The sequence below is a fragment of the Sapajus apella genome, unplaced genomic scaffold, assembly GCF_009761245.1.
Source record: "Sapajus apella isolate SASKATOON/1434 unplaced genomic scaffold, GSC_monkey_1.0 scaffold87, whole genome shotgun sequence".
In the NCBI taxonomy this organism is placed as follows: domain Eukaryota; kingdom Metazoa; phylum Chordata; class Mammalia; order Primates; family Cebidae; genus Sapajus; species Sapajus apella.
In genome coordinates, this window is record NW_022437027.1 from 6,456,298 (window position 1) to 6,475,655 (window position 19,358).

Here is a 19,358-nt window from a genome sequence, read left to right on the forward strand (position 1 = left end):
CCACCCAGACTCTTAACTCACAGAAACCATGAGATAATAAATGTGTGTTATTTTAAACTACTGTTTATGGAAATATTGTTAGGTAGCAATAGAAAAGTAATGTAATCCATCTCCTACAGCAAAGTGATTGCAAGTCACTGGTCTGAGAGGCCATCTAAAAGGAACTCCATGAAGGAGTCAAATGAGTAGATGATAGTGTAAATACCTAAAATTACAGTTAGAATGATGTCTGCGTCAAACTCAATCAAGTACCTATTCACCACAGAGACTGTAGCAAGTTTGGTCATTTAGAGGGTCTTCATGGTCTTGTAGAAAAGCATAACTTAGAGATACAGAATTTGCTCTTCCTTTAAAGTCCAGAACAATAGGGTCTCTACAATATGTTCTTGTCAGGCTATCAAATGATACTGGAAAAAGTTCATTTCCCATCATTTCCCATATAATTCTTTTTTTTTTAATGCTTTAAGTTCTGGGGTACATGGGCAGATCTTGCAGGATTGTTACATAAGTATACACACAACATGGTGGTTTGCTGCCTCTCTTCACCAACATTAGGTATTTTTCCTAATGTTATCCCTCTCCAACATTCCCACCCCTTGCTATCACTCCCTTAGCCCACCATCCCCCAACAACCCCAGTGTGTGATGTTCCCCTCCCTGTGTCCATGTGTTTTCATTGTTCCACACCTACTTATGAGTGAGAACATGCAGTGTTTGGGTTTCTGTTCCTGGGTCAGTTTGCTGAGAATGATGGTTTCCAGATTCATCCATGTCCCTACAAAGGACATGAACTCATCCTTTTTTATGTTTGCATGGTATTCCATGGTGTATATGTGCCACATTTTCTTTAACCAGTCTATCCTTGATGGGCATTTGGGTTGATTCCAAGTCTTTGCTATTGTAAACAGTGCTGCAATGAACATAAGTGTGCATATGTCTTTATAATAGAACAATCTATAATCCTTTGGGTATATATGCAGTAATGGGGTTGCTGGGTCAAATGGCATTTCTAGTTCGGGATCCTTGAGGAATCGCCACACTTTCTTTCACAATGGTTGAACTAATTTACACTCCCAACTGTGTAAAATCATTCCTATTTCTCCACATCCTCTTCAGCATCTGTTGTCTCCAGATTTTTTAATGATTGCCATTCTAAGTGGCGTGGGATGTTATCATGATGTGGTTTTGATTTGCATTTCTCTAATGACCAGTGATGGTGAGCATTTTTTCATGTGTTTGTTGGCCACATAAATGTCTTCTTTTGAAAAGTGCCTGTTCATATCATTTGCCCACTTTTTGATGGGGTTGTTTATCTCTTGTAAATTTGTTTTAGTTCTTTGTAGATTCTGGATATTAGCACTGTGTTAGATGGGTAGCTTGCAAAAATTTTTTTCCCATTCTTTTGGTAGCCAGTTCACTCTAATGACTGTTTCTTTTGCTGTGCAGAAGCTCTTAAATTTAATTAGATCCCATTTGTCTATTTTGGCTTTTATTGCCATTGCTTTGGTGTTTTAGTCATGAAGTCCTTGCCTATGTCTATGTCCTGAATGGTATTGCCTATGTTTTCTTCTAGGAATTTTATGGTGTTAGGTCTTATGTTTAAATCTTTAATCCAGCTGGGCGTGGTGGTTCATGCCTGTAATACCAGCACTTTGGGAGGCCGAGGTGGGTGGATCACAATGTCAGGAAATTGAGACCATCCTGGCCCACATGGTGAAACCCCATCTCTACTAAAAATACAAAAAAAAAATTGTTGGGCATGGTGGTGCATGCCTGTAGTCCCAGGTACTTGGGAGGCTGAGGCAGAGAATTGCTTGAAGCCAGGAGGTGGAGACTGCAGTGAGCTGATATTGTACCACTACACTACAGCCTAGGTGACAGTGCAAGACTCCATCTCAAAAACAAAAAAACAAAAAGCAAAAACTTTAATCCATTTGGAATTAATATTTGTATAAGTTGTAAGGAATGGGTCTGGAAACAACCACCTTGAACTTCATATGGAACCAAAGAAGAGCCCGCATAGCCAAGACAATCCTAAGCAAAAAGAACAAAGCTGGAGGCATCACACTACCTGACTTCAAACTGTACTATAAGGCTACAGTAATCAAAACAGCATGGTACTGGTACCAAAGGAGAGATACAGACCAATGGAACAGAACAGAGGCCTTGGAAGTAACACCACACACCTACAACCATTTGATCTTTGACAAACCTGACAAAAACAAGCAATGAGGAAAGAATTCCCTATTTAATAAATGGTGTTGGGAAAACTGGCCAACCATGTGCAGAAGTCTGACACTGGACCCACATAGTTCTTATTAGACCAAAAAGATACCTTTAAAAATTACCCATAGTACAGATGCAGAAACAGTAGGTACGTCTTTCTCATTCCTTAAAATAAAGAACAGACTTCTGAGAAACAGAGTCTCAGAAATAAGCCAGGGACAGAAACATAAATACCACATGTTCTCACTCATATGTGGGAGCTAAAAAGCAAATGTGAGCCCATGAAAGGTGAGAGCATATTTGTGGGTATTAGAAGCTGGGAAGGTTATGGAGGAGGGGAGGATGGGCAGAGGCTGGTTAATGCAAAATCACAGCTAGGTAGGAGGAGTGAGCGCTCGTGTTCTGCAGTACTGGAGGGTGGATATGGTGAACTACAATTTATTGTATAGTCTCAAAAAGCTGGAAGAGAGAATTTTGAATGTTCACAAGACAAAGTAATGATAAATGTTTCAGGTGATATGCTAATCACCCTGATTTGATCATTGCATATTATATACATGTATTGAAACATCATTCTGTATCCCATAAACATGTACAAAGTGCCAACTAAAGAGAAAAAGAAAAAATTTTTAAAACTCCAGAAGTTTAAAGGTATTATTTCTTCTTATTTGTTGGCAAGTAAATTGATGGGGGTGAAGAAGTTCAACAGAGAAGAGAAAACTGCTTAGGGTGCAAATTTTCTTTACCCAATTTTGTGTCTGCCCCTTGAGCATGACTTTTCCAGGTTAGTGGTGCTGCCAGAGCAAGAGGTCCTTTCAAACAATCCGATACAGCTGAGAACTGCTTTCAACAGAGCAGCCCATAGCAATGACAGAGAGATACAGAAGCACAAGAGATCTGAATCCCTTATTCCTCTGTGGGAAAACAAATAGCCACATTTTTCCCTAACCTGAGAGTAAAAATATTACAGAACTTGGTTGCATTCAGTTTCCAATGAAAACCAGGACCTTGGATTTGTAAATAGGCATCTACTCTGCTTGGGGAAAATCAGACTATATAATATGAGGGAGAACTGAGTGAACTGACCAGGATCAGCTCTCTGAATCAAAAAGAATGATAGAAGTTGGGACAAAAGGTTTGGACCCTTTAAAAAAGCTATATAACCATGTAGAGCATTTTTTTGTACATCAAAGTACAAACTCCAGCCCTAGGATGGCTAATGGGTCTCAGTGTTTAATGCTAGTCCAACTGCTTGGCAGGGTGGTGTGGTGCTCACATCCATAATCCCAACACTTTGGGAGGCTGAGGCGGAATGAGCTCAGGAGTTTGAGACCAGTCTGGGCAACATGGCAAAACTCCATCTCTACAAAAAATACAAAAATTAGTTGGGGTGTGGTGGCACGCACCTATAGTCCCAAATACTTGGGAGCCTGAGGTGGGAGGATTGCTTGAGCCCAGGAGGGTAAGGCTGCAGTGAGTCATAGTCTGCATTCCAGCCTAGGTGACAGCAGAAGACACTGTCACAAAAAAAAAAAAAAAAAGAAGGAAGGAAAGAAGAAAGAAAGAAAGGAAGGAAGGAAGGAAGGAAGGAAGGAAGGAGGCAAGGAAGGAAAAGAAAAGGAAGAAAGAAAGGAAAGAAAGGAAGGAAGGAAGAAAGGAAAGAAAGAAAGAAGGAAGGAAAGAAAGAAAGAAGGAAGGAAGGAAGGAAGGAAGGAAGGAAGGAAGGAAGGAAGGAAAGAAAAAAAGAAAGAAAGAAAGAAAGGGCTGCTAAAGTTTATTCTACAAGCACTTAAAGCTGAGTCAGGGGGAAAGAATCCTCACTGAGGGAAGAGTTAGATGCCTAAGCTGAGTTTCTATACGGCAACTAAACTTTGACACCAGCCAGCCATGTGTGCTTAGGAGAGCAGCAGGACACAAAGCCAGAGCCAGGAGGGTGATATATGTCACAGACAGAGAATGCACAAGGAAAGCTCACTACAGGAGCCCCACAATCTCCCTTCCAAACCAGTTGAAACTGCTGAAAAATCCTTCCGTTGGCTGAACACTGTCAAGGCTAAAACTCTACACATTTCCAAGCAGATTAAAGCAATGGCTTTTGTTTTTGCTTATTTTGTTTTCACATATCACCCAAAAGCTCCTGGATCTAGTGGCATTTTAATAAAGAATTCTCTTTTTTAGAGATTTAGAAAATCTGCAAGTTAGAGATTTTCTATCTCCAATTTGGCTCATGGGTATTCTGCCTTCTGTGGTAAGCTTCCAGAATGAAGCTGAATTATCCACAAAGGCATCTGAACATTGACTTTAGCCTCAATGTTACAATGCTTTAATTATCAAAAACTTAGAAGAATGGCACAATGAGCTCAACTATGATGCAAACTCAGCAACTTCCATGACTGCGCTTTGCTTCTTCCCCTTCCAATGGCTCACTGAGCAGCTGGGAGGATGTGGCAAATTTTGCTGCCCTTTTTCTTCTGTGTTTTTGTTTTTGTTTTTTGTTTTTTGTTTTTAAATAAAATGTTTTTGAATCTAGAAAGATTTCTATTGGAATATTTCTTCCCTATTTCTATTGCTAAAGGCCAACGACGTACTCAGGTGTGGCTTTTCTGGGAAGCAAACATCCTGCACTACATGCCAGGCCCCCAGAAAATGCTTCTATGGCTCACTGGAGCAAGTGAGGAAAGGAAAGAGCCAGTTATTACAAATGGATTGTGAATCATTTTCTGCAGCATAATTAGGCTTCTGGAATCCCTAAAAGGCCTGGCTACAGAGGCAGTCCAAAGTCCCAGAAAAACAGTTTAATGTTTATGGCTAATCCTTTCAATAGAATACTACGCAGCCATTAAAATGAAGTAGTAGAAGCAAGTTTACATTAGTCTGTTCTCACACTGCTAGTAAAGACATACCTGCCACTGGGTAATTTATAAAGAAAAAGAGGTTTAATGGACTCACAATTCCACATGGGGCTTGAGGCCTCACAATCATGGTGGAAGGCAGAGAAGGAGCAAAGGCACGTCTTACATGATGACAGGCAAGAGGGTGTGTGTGGAGGAACTTCCCTTTATAAAACTATCAGATCCCATGAGCCATATTCACTATCACAAGCTGTTCATTAAGCCTTGTTAGTTATAAGCCTTTACATGTAGGTTTGGATAGGTATAAATAAAGGAAAAAATAGGAGAGTATATATACCAAAGTGTCAGCAATGATTATTTCCAGATTGAGGTTTCATTGGTTTTCCCGTCTCCCTTTCCTCCTTCCTTTCTTCCTTCTTTAAAAATTTTCTTGATATTCTACAGTAAGTATTTATTACATTGGCAAAGATGTTCACTGAGTTCCCTGGGTGCAACCAGGTTATGGTTCAGACTCTGAAGACTTTTTCTGTTCCTGACCTTTCCCCACACCCCTGCAGTGCTCTTATGACTTGCCACGCTTGTTCTGCATAGATTAGAAAAACTTTGAAATCAGACCAGGGGTTGAATCCAAGCAATGGTACCTACTACTCAAGTGACCTTTGGAAATATGATTAACTCAATGACCTTCATATTCCATGTTCTGTAAAATCAGGGACTTACTACCCACATGCAAGCACTGCAGTCAAATGAGGAAATCATTTTCATCAAATGAGGTTAAATGAAATATTAAATGGAAAAGTATTTGCTAGTTGTAAAACAGTCTCCGTTTGGTAACTCTTATCGCAATGTCTTTGTTGTTCACATAGGAATAGAAAAAATCAAGAAGACACAAGCACAGTGTGACAGGATCACTTCTTACAAGTGGATTGGGAGCATGTAATCATTTATCATGCCCTAACCCACTTTTAAATGAATTCAAATCATTCCTTTTTTGACAGAAATGCTATTATCTAAATTGAATTTCCCTAGTTGTTTCAGTAATGGACTTTCTAGTTATTTTTCCCAATCTGGCATTTAATCGAAAGGCTTTAAGAAACATGAGCTGTGAAACCTGAGGAAACTGGTGTACAAGTAAAAGGAACAGTTTACGAAATGTGCTGAGATGTAGCCAAGTGTGGTTACTGGCAACAGTGAAAATTACAACACAAGGGTCAAAGCAATACACAAAAACCCAGATTCTCAAAAAATCCCTAGAACTTCTCTGTGTGAGATTGGGCTTATGCCTGGGGTTAAACAGAACACAATCATATTAATAAAAATAGCAACAAAGAATTGCCCCTTTGACAGTGAACTGTTTACCCCAATGAAGAATATTAGCATAAATGAGTAAGCTTCACTGCAAAAAGAAAGAAGTTACAGTTGCACCTTGCTTGTTACTCATTTGTCTGTTCCCTGCCTTCTCTCACTGCAGACGTAGATAAGTTCTTTCATGCTTAGAAGCTATTTCACAGAAGGCCTGAAGACATACACAATGATAAGGAAGAAGTATAGAGTCTCAGAAGGCCTGAAGACATACACAATGATAAGGAAGAAGTATAGAGTCTAATATACTTGAGCACACAGATAAATGTTGAAAGTGTTGTAGATTTTACTTTTCAAAGAAAAGTTGCAGATATTGTGCAATGAAAACTCATAAATCTTTTACCTAGATTCACCAGATGTTAACATTTTGCCTGATTTGCTTTATCTCTTTCTCTCTATATGTGCATATATTATTTTTGTTGTTACTATTGAACCTTTAAAGAGGAAGTTGTGAATTTTCTTTTTCATGTGATTTTTTTCATTAATCTGAATGTATTTTCCAAAAAGTAGAAAACATTTTGAAGTTTTCAGCTACATTTGAAACTTTTCTATTTAACTTTCAAATTGCTGATAGATCTCTGCAAATGTGCTTTGTGGGTTCCAAAACTAGCCCTGCTCCTTAATAAATATGGGCTTTCACAAGTCACTTAATCCTTCTCAAACTTAGTTTCCTTATCTGTTGTGGGAGGTAATCATATCTGTACTCTCGGATAGCAGTGAAGGTTAAATGAAATATTGTGGAAAGCAGTTTGAAAGCTACACATCTTCTGTGCAAATAAAAAATGTTTTACAGATTACCAATGAAATATCCTCAACTCAAGTCTCCTAATTATGTATTGGCCCTGCAACCATGTTGAAACCTCATACCTTCAGGTGCTGATGGTGGCTCCTGCATGCTGGTGTTGGTAGGCACTCACTAAACCATATGGAGGCAGGAGGCAGGGAACTTCTGTACCTATCTATCCAGCACTACTGTCTCTAAGGCGGTGGTTCTTAGGCTTCAGTGTGCATCAGATTCACTGAAGGGCAGTGAAAACCCCAGACTGCTGGGCCTCACTGCAGTTTGATTCCATAGGTCTAAGATGGGCCTAAGAATCTGCATTTCTAACAAGTCCCATAGTGATGTTGAAATTGCTGATTCCAGCATCAGACTTTGAGAACCCATCACTTGAAAGCATGGGTTGCCATCTGCCCATCTACCTTAGTTGGGCAGATTTATTTCATGGGTGTTCCTATGTGGGAGAAAGCTAAGCTTAATAGAAAAGTTTTACACCATTCTCTAAAGCGGTACTTCGCAAAATTTAATGGGCCTACGACTCATCTAAGAATCTTGTTATAAGTGGATTTTAGTTCATTGGGCCTAAGGTAGGCCCACGATTCCCAGGTGGTGCTTGCACTACTCACCCACTGCCTACACTCTGACTGATAAGGCTGAAAAGTGCAGCTCATGGCTGTGCATTTGCTTTCTTTAAAAGAGAAAATTGATATTTTAAAATTTATTACTAAATATGTCAAGTTTTCTGCTCTCTGCTACTTGTCTGCTCTTCAGATAAGTTGACGGTGAGTTCAAATCTACAATAACCAAATTTTCTTTTTAAAATTATTTAATAATAGATGTGAAGGAACTTACAAAAATACATATGAAAATACATACAAAACTTCTGCTTTACATCTATGGCAGGGGTGTCCAGTGCCATAGACATTTGGTTTCCCTGGGCCACATTGGAAGAAAAAGAATAGTTTTAGGCCACACATAAAATACACTAACACAAATGATAGCTCATGAGCTAAAAAGAAAAAATCACAAAAAATCTCAATGTTGAAAAAAGTTTATGAATTAGTGTTGGCTGCATTCAAAGCGATCCTGGGCCACAGGCAGAGTGACGAGCTTGATCTATGGCTTCTGTATGCAAAAGAGATAAGACTTCTTCTTGAGAGGATAGGCAGCAGTACCATTTTTCCCCTATTAATTTTAGGTGACATATAATAATTATACATATTATGGAGTACAGAGTGATATTTCAATACATATATGCAAGATGTGATGATCAAATCAGGATAGTTATAGCCATTACATCAAGCATTTCTTATTTCTTTGTGTTGGGAACATTCAAAATCCTCTCCTCTAGCTTTTTGAACATATACAATAAATTATTAACTATATTCACCCTGCAGTGCTATAGGATACCAGAACCCAATCTATCTAGCTATAATTTTGTATCTGTTAACCAACGTCTTCCTATTTCCCACCCTCTAATATGCACAATTCTACTCTCTCCTTCCATGAGTTCATTTCCACATTAGTAAGAACATGTGATATTTATCTTTCTGTGCCTATTTTGTTTAGCATAAGTCCAACAGGCTCATCCATGTCACCATGAATGACAGGATTTCATTCTTTTAAATGGCTTAGTACTCTATTATGTATATGTACCACGGTTTCCTTACCCATTCATCTGTTGATTATTAAGTTGATTCCATATCTTGGCTATCGTGAATAGTGCTACAAGAAACATGCAAGAGAGCAGTGCTATTGGCTAATCATTTAAAACACGTGGTGAATTAAATCGGGGAAAATCCATGCTCTTAACTTTAAAATTTTTAAAATTTGGCTGGGAGCGGTGGCTCACGCCTGTAATCCCAGTGCTTTGGGAAGCTGAGGCGCGCAGATCACGAGGTCAGGGGATTGAGACCATCCTCACCAACATGGTGAAACCCCATCTCTACTGAAATATTAAAAATTTAGCTGGGCAAGGTGGCATGTGCCTGCAGTCCCAACAACTCAGGAGGCTGAGGCAGGGGAATCACTTCAACCCAGGAGGCTGAGGTTGCAGTGAGCCAAGATCATGCCACTGCACTCCATTGTGGTGACAGAGCAAGAAGAGTCTGTCTCAAAAAGAAAAAAATTCTCCCATATTTTTGCATTTTTGGTTGGTGGGCTGGGGGAGAACTATTTCAGAGTAGAACTGAGAATTTGTCAATGATTTGAAGAAATAAAAATAAAAGAAAACCAGTGACAAATTTCAAAGATTAATGAAATTGGTGTTACTGCTTTTACTCAGAGGAGGGAATTAATAAGGACGAGCAGGCTTCAGGGAGAAAGAGGATGGTAGATTAATAATAAACTGTAATTAATACTGCTTGGAGATCCTTTACGGCATCTCCTTGGACCTTTCCAGTAAACAGTTGGAAATGTGGAAATGTGGCTCGAGGAAGCCAAGGGAGATGAGGATTTCAAGGAATATCAGATGTACTCATCACTGCCAAATCCTGCTTATGTAATGATACACGTGAATTAAACATGGAACTTACAATTATTCAAGTTAATAAGCAGCTTTCAAAAGAGGAATTTTGGTAGAATAATGATGTTAAAGTTCAGAATCAGGGAGATAGCAGTGTTAGCAAGGCACTGGAAAATTGGTCTCATGTAAGTCACTCTAGATAGAAAACACTAATAAGGAAAGAATCTTAAACTAAAGCACATCAAAGTCACCTGGAGAGCTTGTTATACACAGATGGTGGGAGCTCCACCTCAAGTTTCTGATGCTGTTAGACGGATATGGAGGCCAAGAATTTGCATTTCTAACATGTTTCCAGTAATGACGCGGCTAGTTTAGGGACCACTCTTGGGAAATCAGTGATTTTGATCACAGTATTATCATTCCAGGCCAGATTATCCTTTATTGGGTGGAACTGTCCTGTGCTTTGTTTGACAACATATCTAAACACTAGATACCAATAGCACCCCCACATTGTGACAACCAAAAATGTGTCTATGCATTACCAAATGTCCCCAAGGGTCAAAACTGCCCACAGTTGGGAACAAGTGCTTTGGATGACCCCACAAATTAGGAGTGTCTGCAAGCAGATCCTGAACACCAGAGTGGGGCTTGGTCTAGAGAATGAAGATATGCATGAACAACAGAACAGAGCCTCCAGAGTCAGTCATATGTACTCCTCGAAAATACATGATCAGGTTATGAGTGAGGGCTCAGTTTTTAGCTTTTAATGAATTAACCCCAGAAAATTCAAATTAGAACTCACCTTTACTGGAACTTCAGATTGCTTTCAAGTTTCTGAGTCCTGGAGTCCTGAAAAGCAGCTCTCTCCAATTCATGAATGTCCCTTTATCTTTTAAAATATGCGCTTCCTGGATCACTGCCTCACTTATATTTAAGTGTCCCCAATTATAACTTCCTTGTTGCGAAGGCCTTGCCATTTGTTTTACAAAGCAATGTTCTGCACCAGGTGGGCAAGTTTATTCCATGCTCAGAAAAGAAGTTTTTTCAAAGAAAAAAAATACACTGGGACTTTGTAAATTTTTACGAATCTAGATCTTGAAACTATGGGCCTTCAGGCCTTCCAGCCATGAATGTTAAGAGAAAGGCCCTAAGCTCCCTCCGTACACTATCATTAAGGCCTTGTCATTCAAACTGTGGAACCAGCACAAGCAGCATAGGCATCACCTGGCAACTGGTTAGAAATGCAGCAGCATCTCAAGCCCCGCTCCAGGTCTATTGAATCAAAAGCTGTATTTTAACAAGATTCCAGGTGCTTCCCATGCACATTAAAATGAAAAGCAATGGGTGAGGGCCTTGAAATGCACCATGCTTTCAGAAACTTCGAGACACCACATATTTATTCAGAATAGTAATTCTGCATTAATTTATAGGACTTTGATAAATGTCCACCTCCCTCTCAAGATTAAAACAATAAAAGGGGAAATTTCTCACTGTTAGGCCTTAGAGCCCCCCTCCCCCCTCCCCTCCCTTACACACCAGTGTTTGAAAATCAATAAACTGCACCCTAAAATCTCACCATGATCTGCTCCTCCCAACCCACAAGCTCAAATGGGTTTCAGAAGAGGTTTAACTTCTTAATTAACATATTCTGAAAACCTGAACTTTCTCAGGCCTCTGAGGGATGATTAGGATCTCTAAGAAAAGTTTTTCCCTTTTTGCTTGAATAATGTATTTATCCAAGATTTGATATCCCCAGCTAAAAGTTCTCTGCATATTGGAAAGACAGAAACTATTGAGTATATTCCCTACAACTCTTTATGAGAACTAATTTTTATTCTTGTACAATTAAAAAAATTTTCTTTATAGTTGTTTTTCTCCATCAGGAAAGGTTATTAGAGTATGAGTAAAGTGTTATAAGTTAACAGAATTACTAGCAAAAAAGACTTTTCACGCACAGTTCACATATTTGTATATTTACTTATAGCTTAATCTGCCTTTTCATAATAGAACTGAAAGCTGCTGGGCACAGTAGCTCAGCCTGGAATCCCAAGCACTTTGGGAAGGTGAGGCAGGAGGATAGCTTGAAGCCAGACTGGGCAACATAACAAGACCTTGTCTCTATAAAAAGTTTTAAATGTAAAAGATTAGCGAGGTTGGTGTGAGCCTGTAGTCCCAGTCCAATACTCTGGGAGGGTGAGGCCAGATTATTGCTTGAGCCCAGGAGTTTGAGGCTGCAGTGACTATGATTGTGCCACTGCACTGCAACCTGGGAGACAGAGTGAGACCCTGTCTCAAGAAAAAAAAAAAAAAGTTTAAAGCAAATGTTTACAATGAAATAATAAACCGTAACTAAAGCAATTTACTAAGGCATGACATGGATTATAGTGATCTTCTGATCTCTCTTTCCCTGTTCATGCTAATAATAAAAAAAAAAGGTGTCTCGTGTTTTATAACCTAGAAAGTGTAATGTGCAGGCAATGTTTTTGTTCCCACCATCCAAACAGTAGAAGGGATTCTATGAAACATCATTTAACTACCTCAATACTTTTTTCCAAGTCGATTAAAAAAAAAAAAAAACTCAAAAAACAAGAATAGACAACTGATATTACTAACAGTGTTTTTATTTACAAAGAATTGCTTTTATTTGGCCATTTGGAAAATCACTAACATTTTTTACTTTAGAAAACATTAAATAATAAACAAGATGTTATACAGTACTTCGGATAACTTCTTCCCTCAGTTTAGTGCAATGTATCATTGGAACTGAAAAGTAAAATTTTCATTTATTTTCCCCTTTCATCTTCAGCTTCTGCAGTCATATGACCATAAAGGAAATGAATCATTAAAAATGGATCTACGGCCATATTTTCTGCCATTACTCAAAGGCTAAGTGATTTATTCCCCCTCCAGCCCTGCCTTTACCAGATTAAATGACAAGAGACCTTCTATTGTACCTAGTGTTCAAAATATATTACTGTTCTGTGGAACCTGGGAGAGTCCAGTTGATAAGAGAAATTGAATCATACTGATGAGGTGAAGGAAAGGTCTGCTGGTGTAGGGCAGGGCACTCTTTCTCAGCAGCCAACCTAACTTGTCACACACAAAGCAGAGAGAATGCACCAGATGAAAATCCCTCTGAACTGTGTTTGTTGAAGGATCTCTTAAAAAGTCTGAAACATCATCCATTGAGCAAGTGAAAGGTTTATACCTTACCACAAAGAAACATTTAAAATCACCACCACAGTACGACACTACTGAGATACTAAAATATTTGTCCATTATACTCTCATTTGGAATAAATAGTTTTTTTTTTCTTTAATACTGCTAGGATTGCCATAAGGGAGAGAGATTTCAGTGAGCTCAGCATTTGGTGGGTCCTTCCCCTTTCGACCCCTCTCCATTAGGAGGTCAAGAGAGAAATGCCTAAATTAAGCCTTGTCCAAATTACTTACTTCTAAAGATTTTCATTGCATACTATTAGTAGGATCAAAACATCTTTGGGGAAGATTCTATAATTTGTTCCTTTATCTTGGGGTAACAACATCTGTAACCATCTTAAATAAATTTTTATCTAATTTTTTAAAAGGAGAAACAGAGAGAATGAGATACTGAGGTTTTCACACTTCTTTTTTTATGAAGTATTCTAATTTAACAATGGCCCCTGCCAAGAAATGCTCCCTCATACTCTAGGCTAAGCCCGTTTCCTCTTGTTCTATTCTTAGTGCATATGGAGAACAGCTGGTCACCATCCTCTCTGTGCCAACCCTTCATATGCTGGAAAACCATCAATGGTTTGCCCCTCAGTCTTCTCGTCTCCAGGCTGAATAATCCCAGTTCCTTTAATTTTTCATCATACATCTTTTTTTCCAACCCTTTAATCATCTTTGTGATTCCTGGCAAAAACAGCAGAAAACATTTTGATTACTTAATCAGAAATGAAGAAAAACCTCAGGAATAAGTTGCCTTTTAAAGGTTACAATGTTTTTTAATATATAGGTAAAATATGCAGGGAGGAAATACAGTTGGGGGTTCATGGATCTTAGAATTCCAACTTGTCCTGCTCCTCCAGTGTGTATAAATCCCATTCCAACACATCCCATGCCTCTGAACATGGGACTTGCTTCCTACCCCATCCTGACACAGCATATGAGTGACTTAAGTTATGAACTACAAATGCCTAAACTTACATCAATTTAAAACATTGTGTGAAAATCTGTTCCAATGGAGTTTCTCCTATGCTTCTTCTCACTCTGCTTTAATAAACAGGATCCTTTTTCTGAATCAACCAAAACATTTATAAAGCTTCCTACATATTACCAGAGAGCTATGTTATGATGGTAAAAGCTGTGGTTTAAAAGTGTAACTTGAAACAGTGAGAGTTTTATATATTAACTGCAGTTTCTTGTCTTCTAAAGGCTTCCCATCCTTTGCAAAGATCAAACTTTGCCATTAAAAAAAAAAAATCACTCCACTACCACAACGCAACACTTCTGCCAATTTCCTGTTGCTGCCAATATAAGGTCATGGAACTGGATGACATTTCACCATGTATTTTTTAACTTGAGATCACAAGCTGCCCTTTACCTTGCAACTAGAGTCTGTAAATATTAGGAACACGTAAATACTTAGTATCAATAGCACATTTACATAAAACACAACACTACTAACGAGGGATTACATGCTCACTCTACATAATTGTCTTTAAAAGAAAAACAGATAAAAATAAATGTATCTTAATATGTTACACACCCTTATTTTATAAAGTGAATGGCAGTAAAAGTCAGAGTTCAGGTCAGGTCAGAACTAACTTAAGTGAAGACAGTAAGTCAATTTCACAAGCACATTGTACATCATATCTCAAGGGAGGTCAATACTACTCATGGTACAACACCAAACAGATAACATCATGGCCATTTGCAAAGATTCCTTTTGAAAACTGCTCCCGTAACTCACTCCCACAATTTGCTACAAGGAGCACCTTATAATCAGGATGGAGGATGGTATGGGCCTTCATGCTGAAGGCCTTCTTGAAAGAGACACAGGATGGAAGGCAACACCCACAGATAGCTTAGATGTGTCTACAGACGCCCCTGTATTTCAAGGAGGGTGTCACTGTTCATTGGGATTGCACAATGCAGGCCAGCAAAACCTGGGTCACCAAATAGACTTCCTCCTGACCCACTGACCCACTCTTCTCCTAGGCCTGATAAAAGGGAGAAGAGGAGAGAAGATGAGAATTGGAAAAAGAGGATGGAGCGACATAGGAGTTCATTGCTAGTTCTGGAGTTGTTAAGGTTCTTCAGAGCAGTGGCCTTTTTTCAAGCTCACATCATCCAATCCAATCTCCCCAGTGTGACCACGCCTTTTTTCACCTTTGAAGATGACCTAGGGAGAGAATGCACATACCAGTCAAGCCTCCTCTGCCCCTTTCTAATGCCTGCTTATTAAGCAAAAATAAAAATAAAGGCAAACCTTCCCCCAAACCAATTTTAAACTTATTTTGCAGGAGGAAAAACCAGAATATAGTTGCCACTATCACTGAATCTTGTCTTTCACTAGAAACTGAAATCATCAAACTCTTCATCAGACCACATTACTCAGAATCAATTACTCTTTAAAAAGCCATTCTAAGCTATAGACCAATTCAATTTAGGATTGTTTATAAAGTGGACACTTTTGTCAAGGATTACCAAAGTTAGAAGAAGAGTGTGATGGAGTATAAAGGAACAGATATCAGAAGCCAAAGATCTGAAAGATCATAATCATGCAGCCTATCTTAGATATTTCTTAGTTCCCTTTTGGTTAACGTAGCATTCTTGCTGAAATTGGAATAGAATCTAACACCATAATCCAATCACACTGTTGTTTTACCTATGTAAAAACCAAAACCTTTCATTATTCTTACATTGTATTTTCTATAGCGCATCATTGCTCCTTATAAAACAAGAGAAAACCTGAGTGCTGATTTAAAATGATTATCTTGTTTCACTTCTCTAAACAATATAAATATTGAGAAAAGTTTTAAGAAAAAATATTTAAGAATTAAACAAAATCCAAGCACTCTGATAAAAACTGTATTAAAGGAATCTATCTTTTCTTTCTAAAATAGTTTCTTATGAACTATACCTATATATATAGGCATAGGTATCTCCCAACAGCAAGTTTCGTAAGCACCAGCATAAAGATGACATTTTCCCAAATGCCTTTATTATTTTGTTGGGATGCTGTGGGCCATTTTTTTGTGACCTATGACTTGGTTACTTAAGATCAAATTTATATATTCCATCAAAGTACTGCCCACATCCTGTCCTGAATAGAATAGGGCTTTCCAATTGTAGTTCTGAGTTCCCACCCTAGGCTGCTTAACTGTGACCTCTGAAACAAAGAAAAGAAGTTGAACTTGAAAAAAAGATTTCAAAAAAGAAAAAAGAACCATCTCCTGGGTAATTTATGATAGTAAAAGTTTGAAGTATAAGGAATTAAAAGGGAAAGTAGGAACAATTAAGGTCACCACCCCACCCTTTGAAGCTTCTGTTGATCAACTTTTTAAAAAAACTTTTCTTTCCCAGATTTTTTTTTCCATCAAAAAAAAAAAAAAAAAATACTGGGTCTTTACCAGGGTTGGGGAGAGGTGGTGGTCACAGGTTGCAATGAAGAAGAATGAAGAAGCAGAAAGGGGTTTCAGAAAGAGGCACTGAATGGAGTCATCAGGCCCAGAGAAAACCCCAAACCTTTGTTTGAACCCAAATTACAGAGCAAGGCTTCTTCAAATTCAGATCCCAGAGTTCTCCTATGAAAGGAAAACATCCCAGGTTCTGCCTCCTTTGTGGATCTACTTACGCTCTTGACGTCAGCCCCTCGCAAGGTGATCTGTGTTTGCCTCCAGCCATGGCCACCATTTCTTCCCCACAGGGCTGCTCCGTGGGCACCGTGTTTTCTCACAAACACCTGGAGTGTGCCAGAGTGCAACCCCGTCACCTTGTGCCTGAACGACAGGCACAGGTCCCCTGAATGCATGAGGCGGCCGAGAGGTAGCACCAAGCGTGCGGCTTTTCCCCCTGGGGCTTTGGCTGCCGATACTGTCAGATATTGTCCACCTGGAATGGGAAAAGCAGGGCTGTGTGTATGTGCCAATATCCCTTTCTAGAACAAGCAGCATGGACAGGAGTTTTAGCTTTTTTGTTTTCTTTGTAAAGAATTCCAGATTTTTGAGGAAGAAAAATATGACTTATTTCTATGCCTGTCTTAAATTCTATGGTATGTGTTTACAGAAAACATCCACTTACTTTGCTCAGAGAGTGGAAGTAACACCAGCGACACACTATAATTAGTAATCTAAACACTATCAAAATTTCCAATGGAGGATGATCAGACATACAGGCATGCAGCAACATATACACATTCAGCACCTTCTCACCCTCACCAATTTGTGATTATGTTGTCCAACACCCCTTGCCAATCTGGCTTGGTGGTTTGGTAAAACTGACCCTAAATTTCCAGGGAGAATTTTCTGGTGGATAATTAATCTCTGGACAGTGAAGCAGATGGTGATTTAAAGGGCCCTATATCTGCTTATTTTCTCCTCCCCTGACTTTAAAAATGAATCTCCAAATATAGAGGTTTTTTTTAAAAAAACAAACCAGAGTTGGCTGTGCTTCTCACGCTGGTGTAAACCTAACACCAGGAAGATGGAGGTATTCAGGAAACCCTCCACATCTTCCTGGAGCATCAACTTTATTTTATTTAAAACATTTTTATAGTAAAACAAATCTGTATCATATCTATTCTATAAACATGTCCTATTATATATACATGAACACAGATATGAATAAAAACTTTCACTGTAGATACACTACTTTGATGATGTTCTCACATCCCTAGAGCTACAGAGTTTTCTTCCCTCAGTTTCTGTTAAGGAAACTGCATTTTAAAAAATGGTTAAATAGCAGTAAAGTAGCGGGTGCTGCTTCTCAAGAAAGTTGCAAGTAGTATTTTGAAACTCGATCCAGGTACAAATGACATTCCCTCAGGCTGTTTTATCTCAGCCAACTGAAAAACACACTGTATGTTTCAACACGGGTTTTTCCAGAGAAAAATGGTTGGAATGTTGAACATGTGTATCTATTTTGGTAGAAATCCCATTTAGTTTTCAGCTAAACTATCTCTTTCTTATGCTTCATTTATATAAGACATGATAAAATTTGGGACATCTTTTTATTCCAGTGTTGTCTTCTCTACCAGGTCCCCTCTGAGCACTATATGTCACAGGTGGTTTCTATGCACTTACTATGTGCCAGCCTCTGTGCTAAGTGCTCCCCAGCAGGTTGTGAACACCTTAAAGTCTGGCCCAAAGATTCCCCAAACGTCTGTGTTACCCTGCTGGCAGGTAGTAGATGTTTAAGGATGTTTGGATAAATGAATGATGTTCCAGGGATACAGTACCAAACTGCAGGGAAAGAGATCCTCGATTCACATACTTGAATCACTAAGAATACATAACGTCTTACGAATCTTTCTCCCACCTCCTTCACCCACTTCCTCCACAAACTAATCCAAACAATATTTTGGACCAAAATATTTACATGGATTTTAAACGTCTCACTGAAAGTCAGCTTTTGAATCATCACAGGTATTCTGGTTAAGACTAAGATATAAGGTTATTACAGTTAACCTGCAAGTTTTGAGGAAACAAGGGTTAAGTCTCTACGGAATGTACACTAATACCACTCTGCCAGATGCTACCTGCAAACAAGACAACCTAAAAAACCAAGGCATTCTAATATAAGATTCAAATAATCCTTTTGCATATGTATTTAAAACTCTAAAATTTAAAACATGATACATGAGGTTACGATTGTCCTTCCTCTATAGAGCTATTCTAGGGTACCAGGTTTTGCTTTTGTGTATGTGTTTTTTTTTTTTTTTTTGCCATGAAGAATTTGTTCCCTTTGTAATAAAGGAAATGATACAAGTTGAAACATTAAGGGAAAAATGGATCCAGTGTCAAACAAGTTACCTATTAAAATTTTCACTTCGGATTTCAGAATTCTGGCTATAAACATACAGTTATATTAAACATTAATTCAGTTTAAAGCATCACAACAGCTAAAGAATGTTGGGGAGGAAGAGTAAATAATAGGTGCTGCAAAACTTGACCAGAAAGTTGGGTTATAAAGTGTTAGTTTACTTATTTTTAATTCTGTACTGGTTGGTGCCTTTAAATTTTCAATTTACAAAATCTAGAGATATTTTTCAAGGTTTTGACTTCTGAACTTTTCTTATGTAATAACATACACACAAATGCACATGAATATGAACTTTTTTTAAAAAAAAGAAATACTGTATTTGCAATATTGTAACTTGCTTTTTGTATAACCATTTATCTACAGTAGCAAATACACTTTGCATTGCTGCAAGGATGCCAATAACCATTTAGCCAATTTCTTACTGAAGAACATTTAAGTTTCCAAATTTTCATGTTAAGATTAAAAATGTAATCAAATAGAAACACAAAAATGTTTTAAAATATTTGCAACACATTAAAAATTGATAATTTTTCTTTTTATATAGAAAACTTTCACAAATCAATAAAAATACTAAAGAAAAAGAACAAAAAAATGACAAATATATGAAAACATGATAAACTTTTTACAATAAAAGAAATGCAAAGTAAAATT

At 38.2% G+C, this 19,358-nt stretch overlaps 1 protein-coding gene across 5 annotated transcripts in view; it reads right to left on the reverse strand.

Annotated features, from left to right (window-relative positions):
- Positions 1 to 12,275: 12,275 nt before the first annotated feature.
- The window catches only part of NPNT (nephronectin), a 75,867-nt gene continuing 68,784 nt past the window's right edge, over positions 12,276 to 19,358 (reverse strand). For all 5 annotated transcript variants that reach the window (XM_032254859.1, XM_032254856.1, XM_032254857.1 and 2 more), the window contains 2 exons: positions 16,522 to 16,778; positions 12,276 to 15,066 (listed from right to left, as the gene is read on the reverse strand). In XM_032254859.1, coding sequence (XP_032110750.1) covers positions 14,971 to 15,066; positions 16,522 to 16,778 — 353 coding nt within the window. In that variant the 3' untranslated portion in view covers positions 12,276 to 14,970. The remainder of the gene's footprint in view (positions 15,067 to 16,521; positions 16,779 to 19,358) is intronic.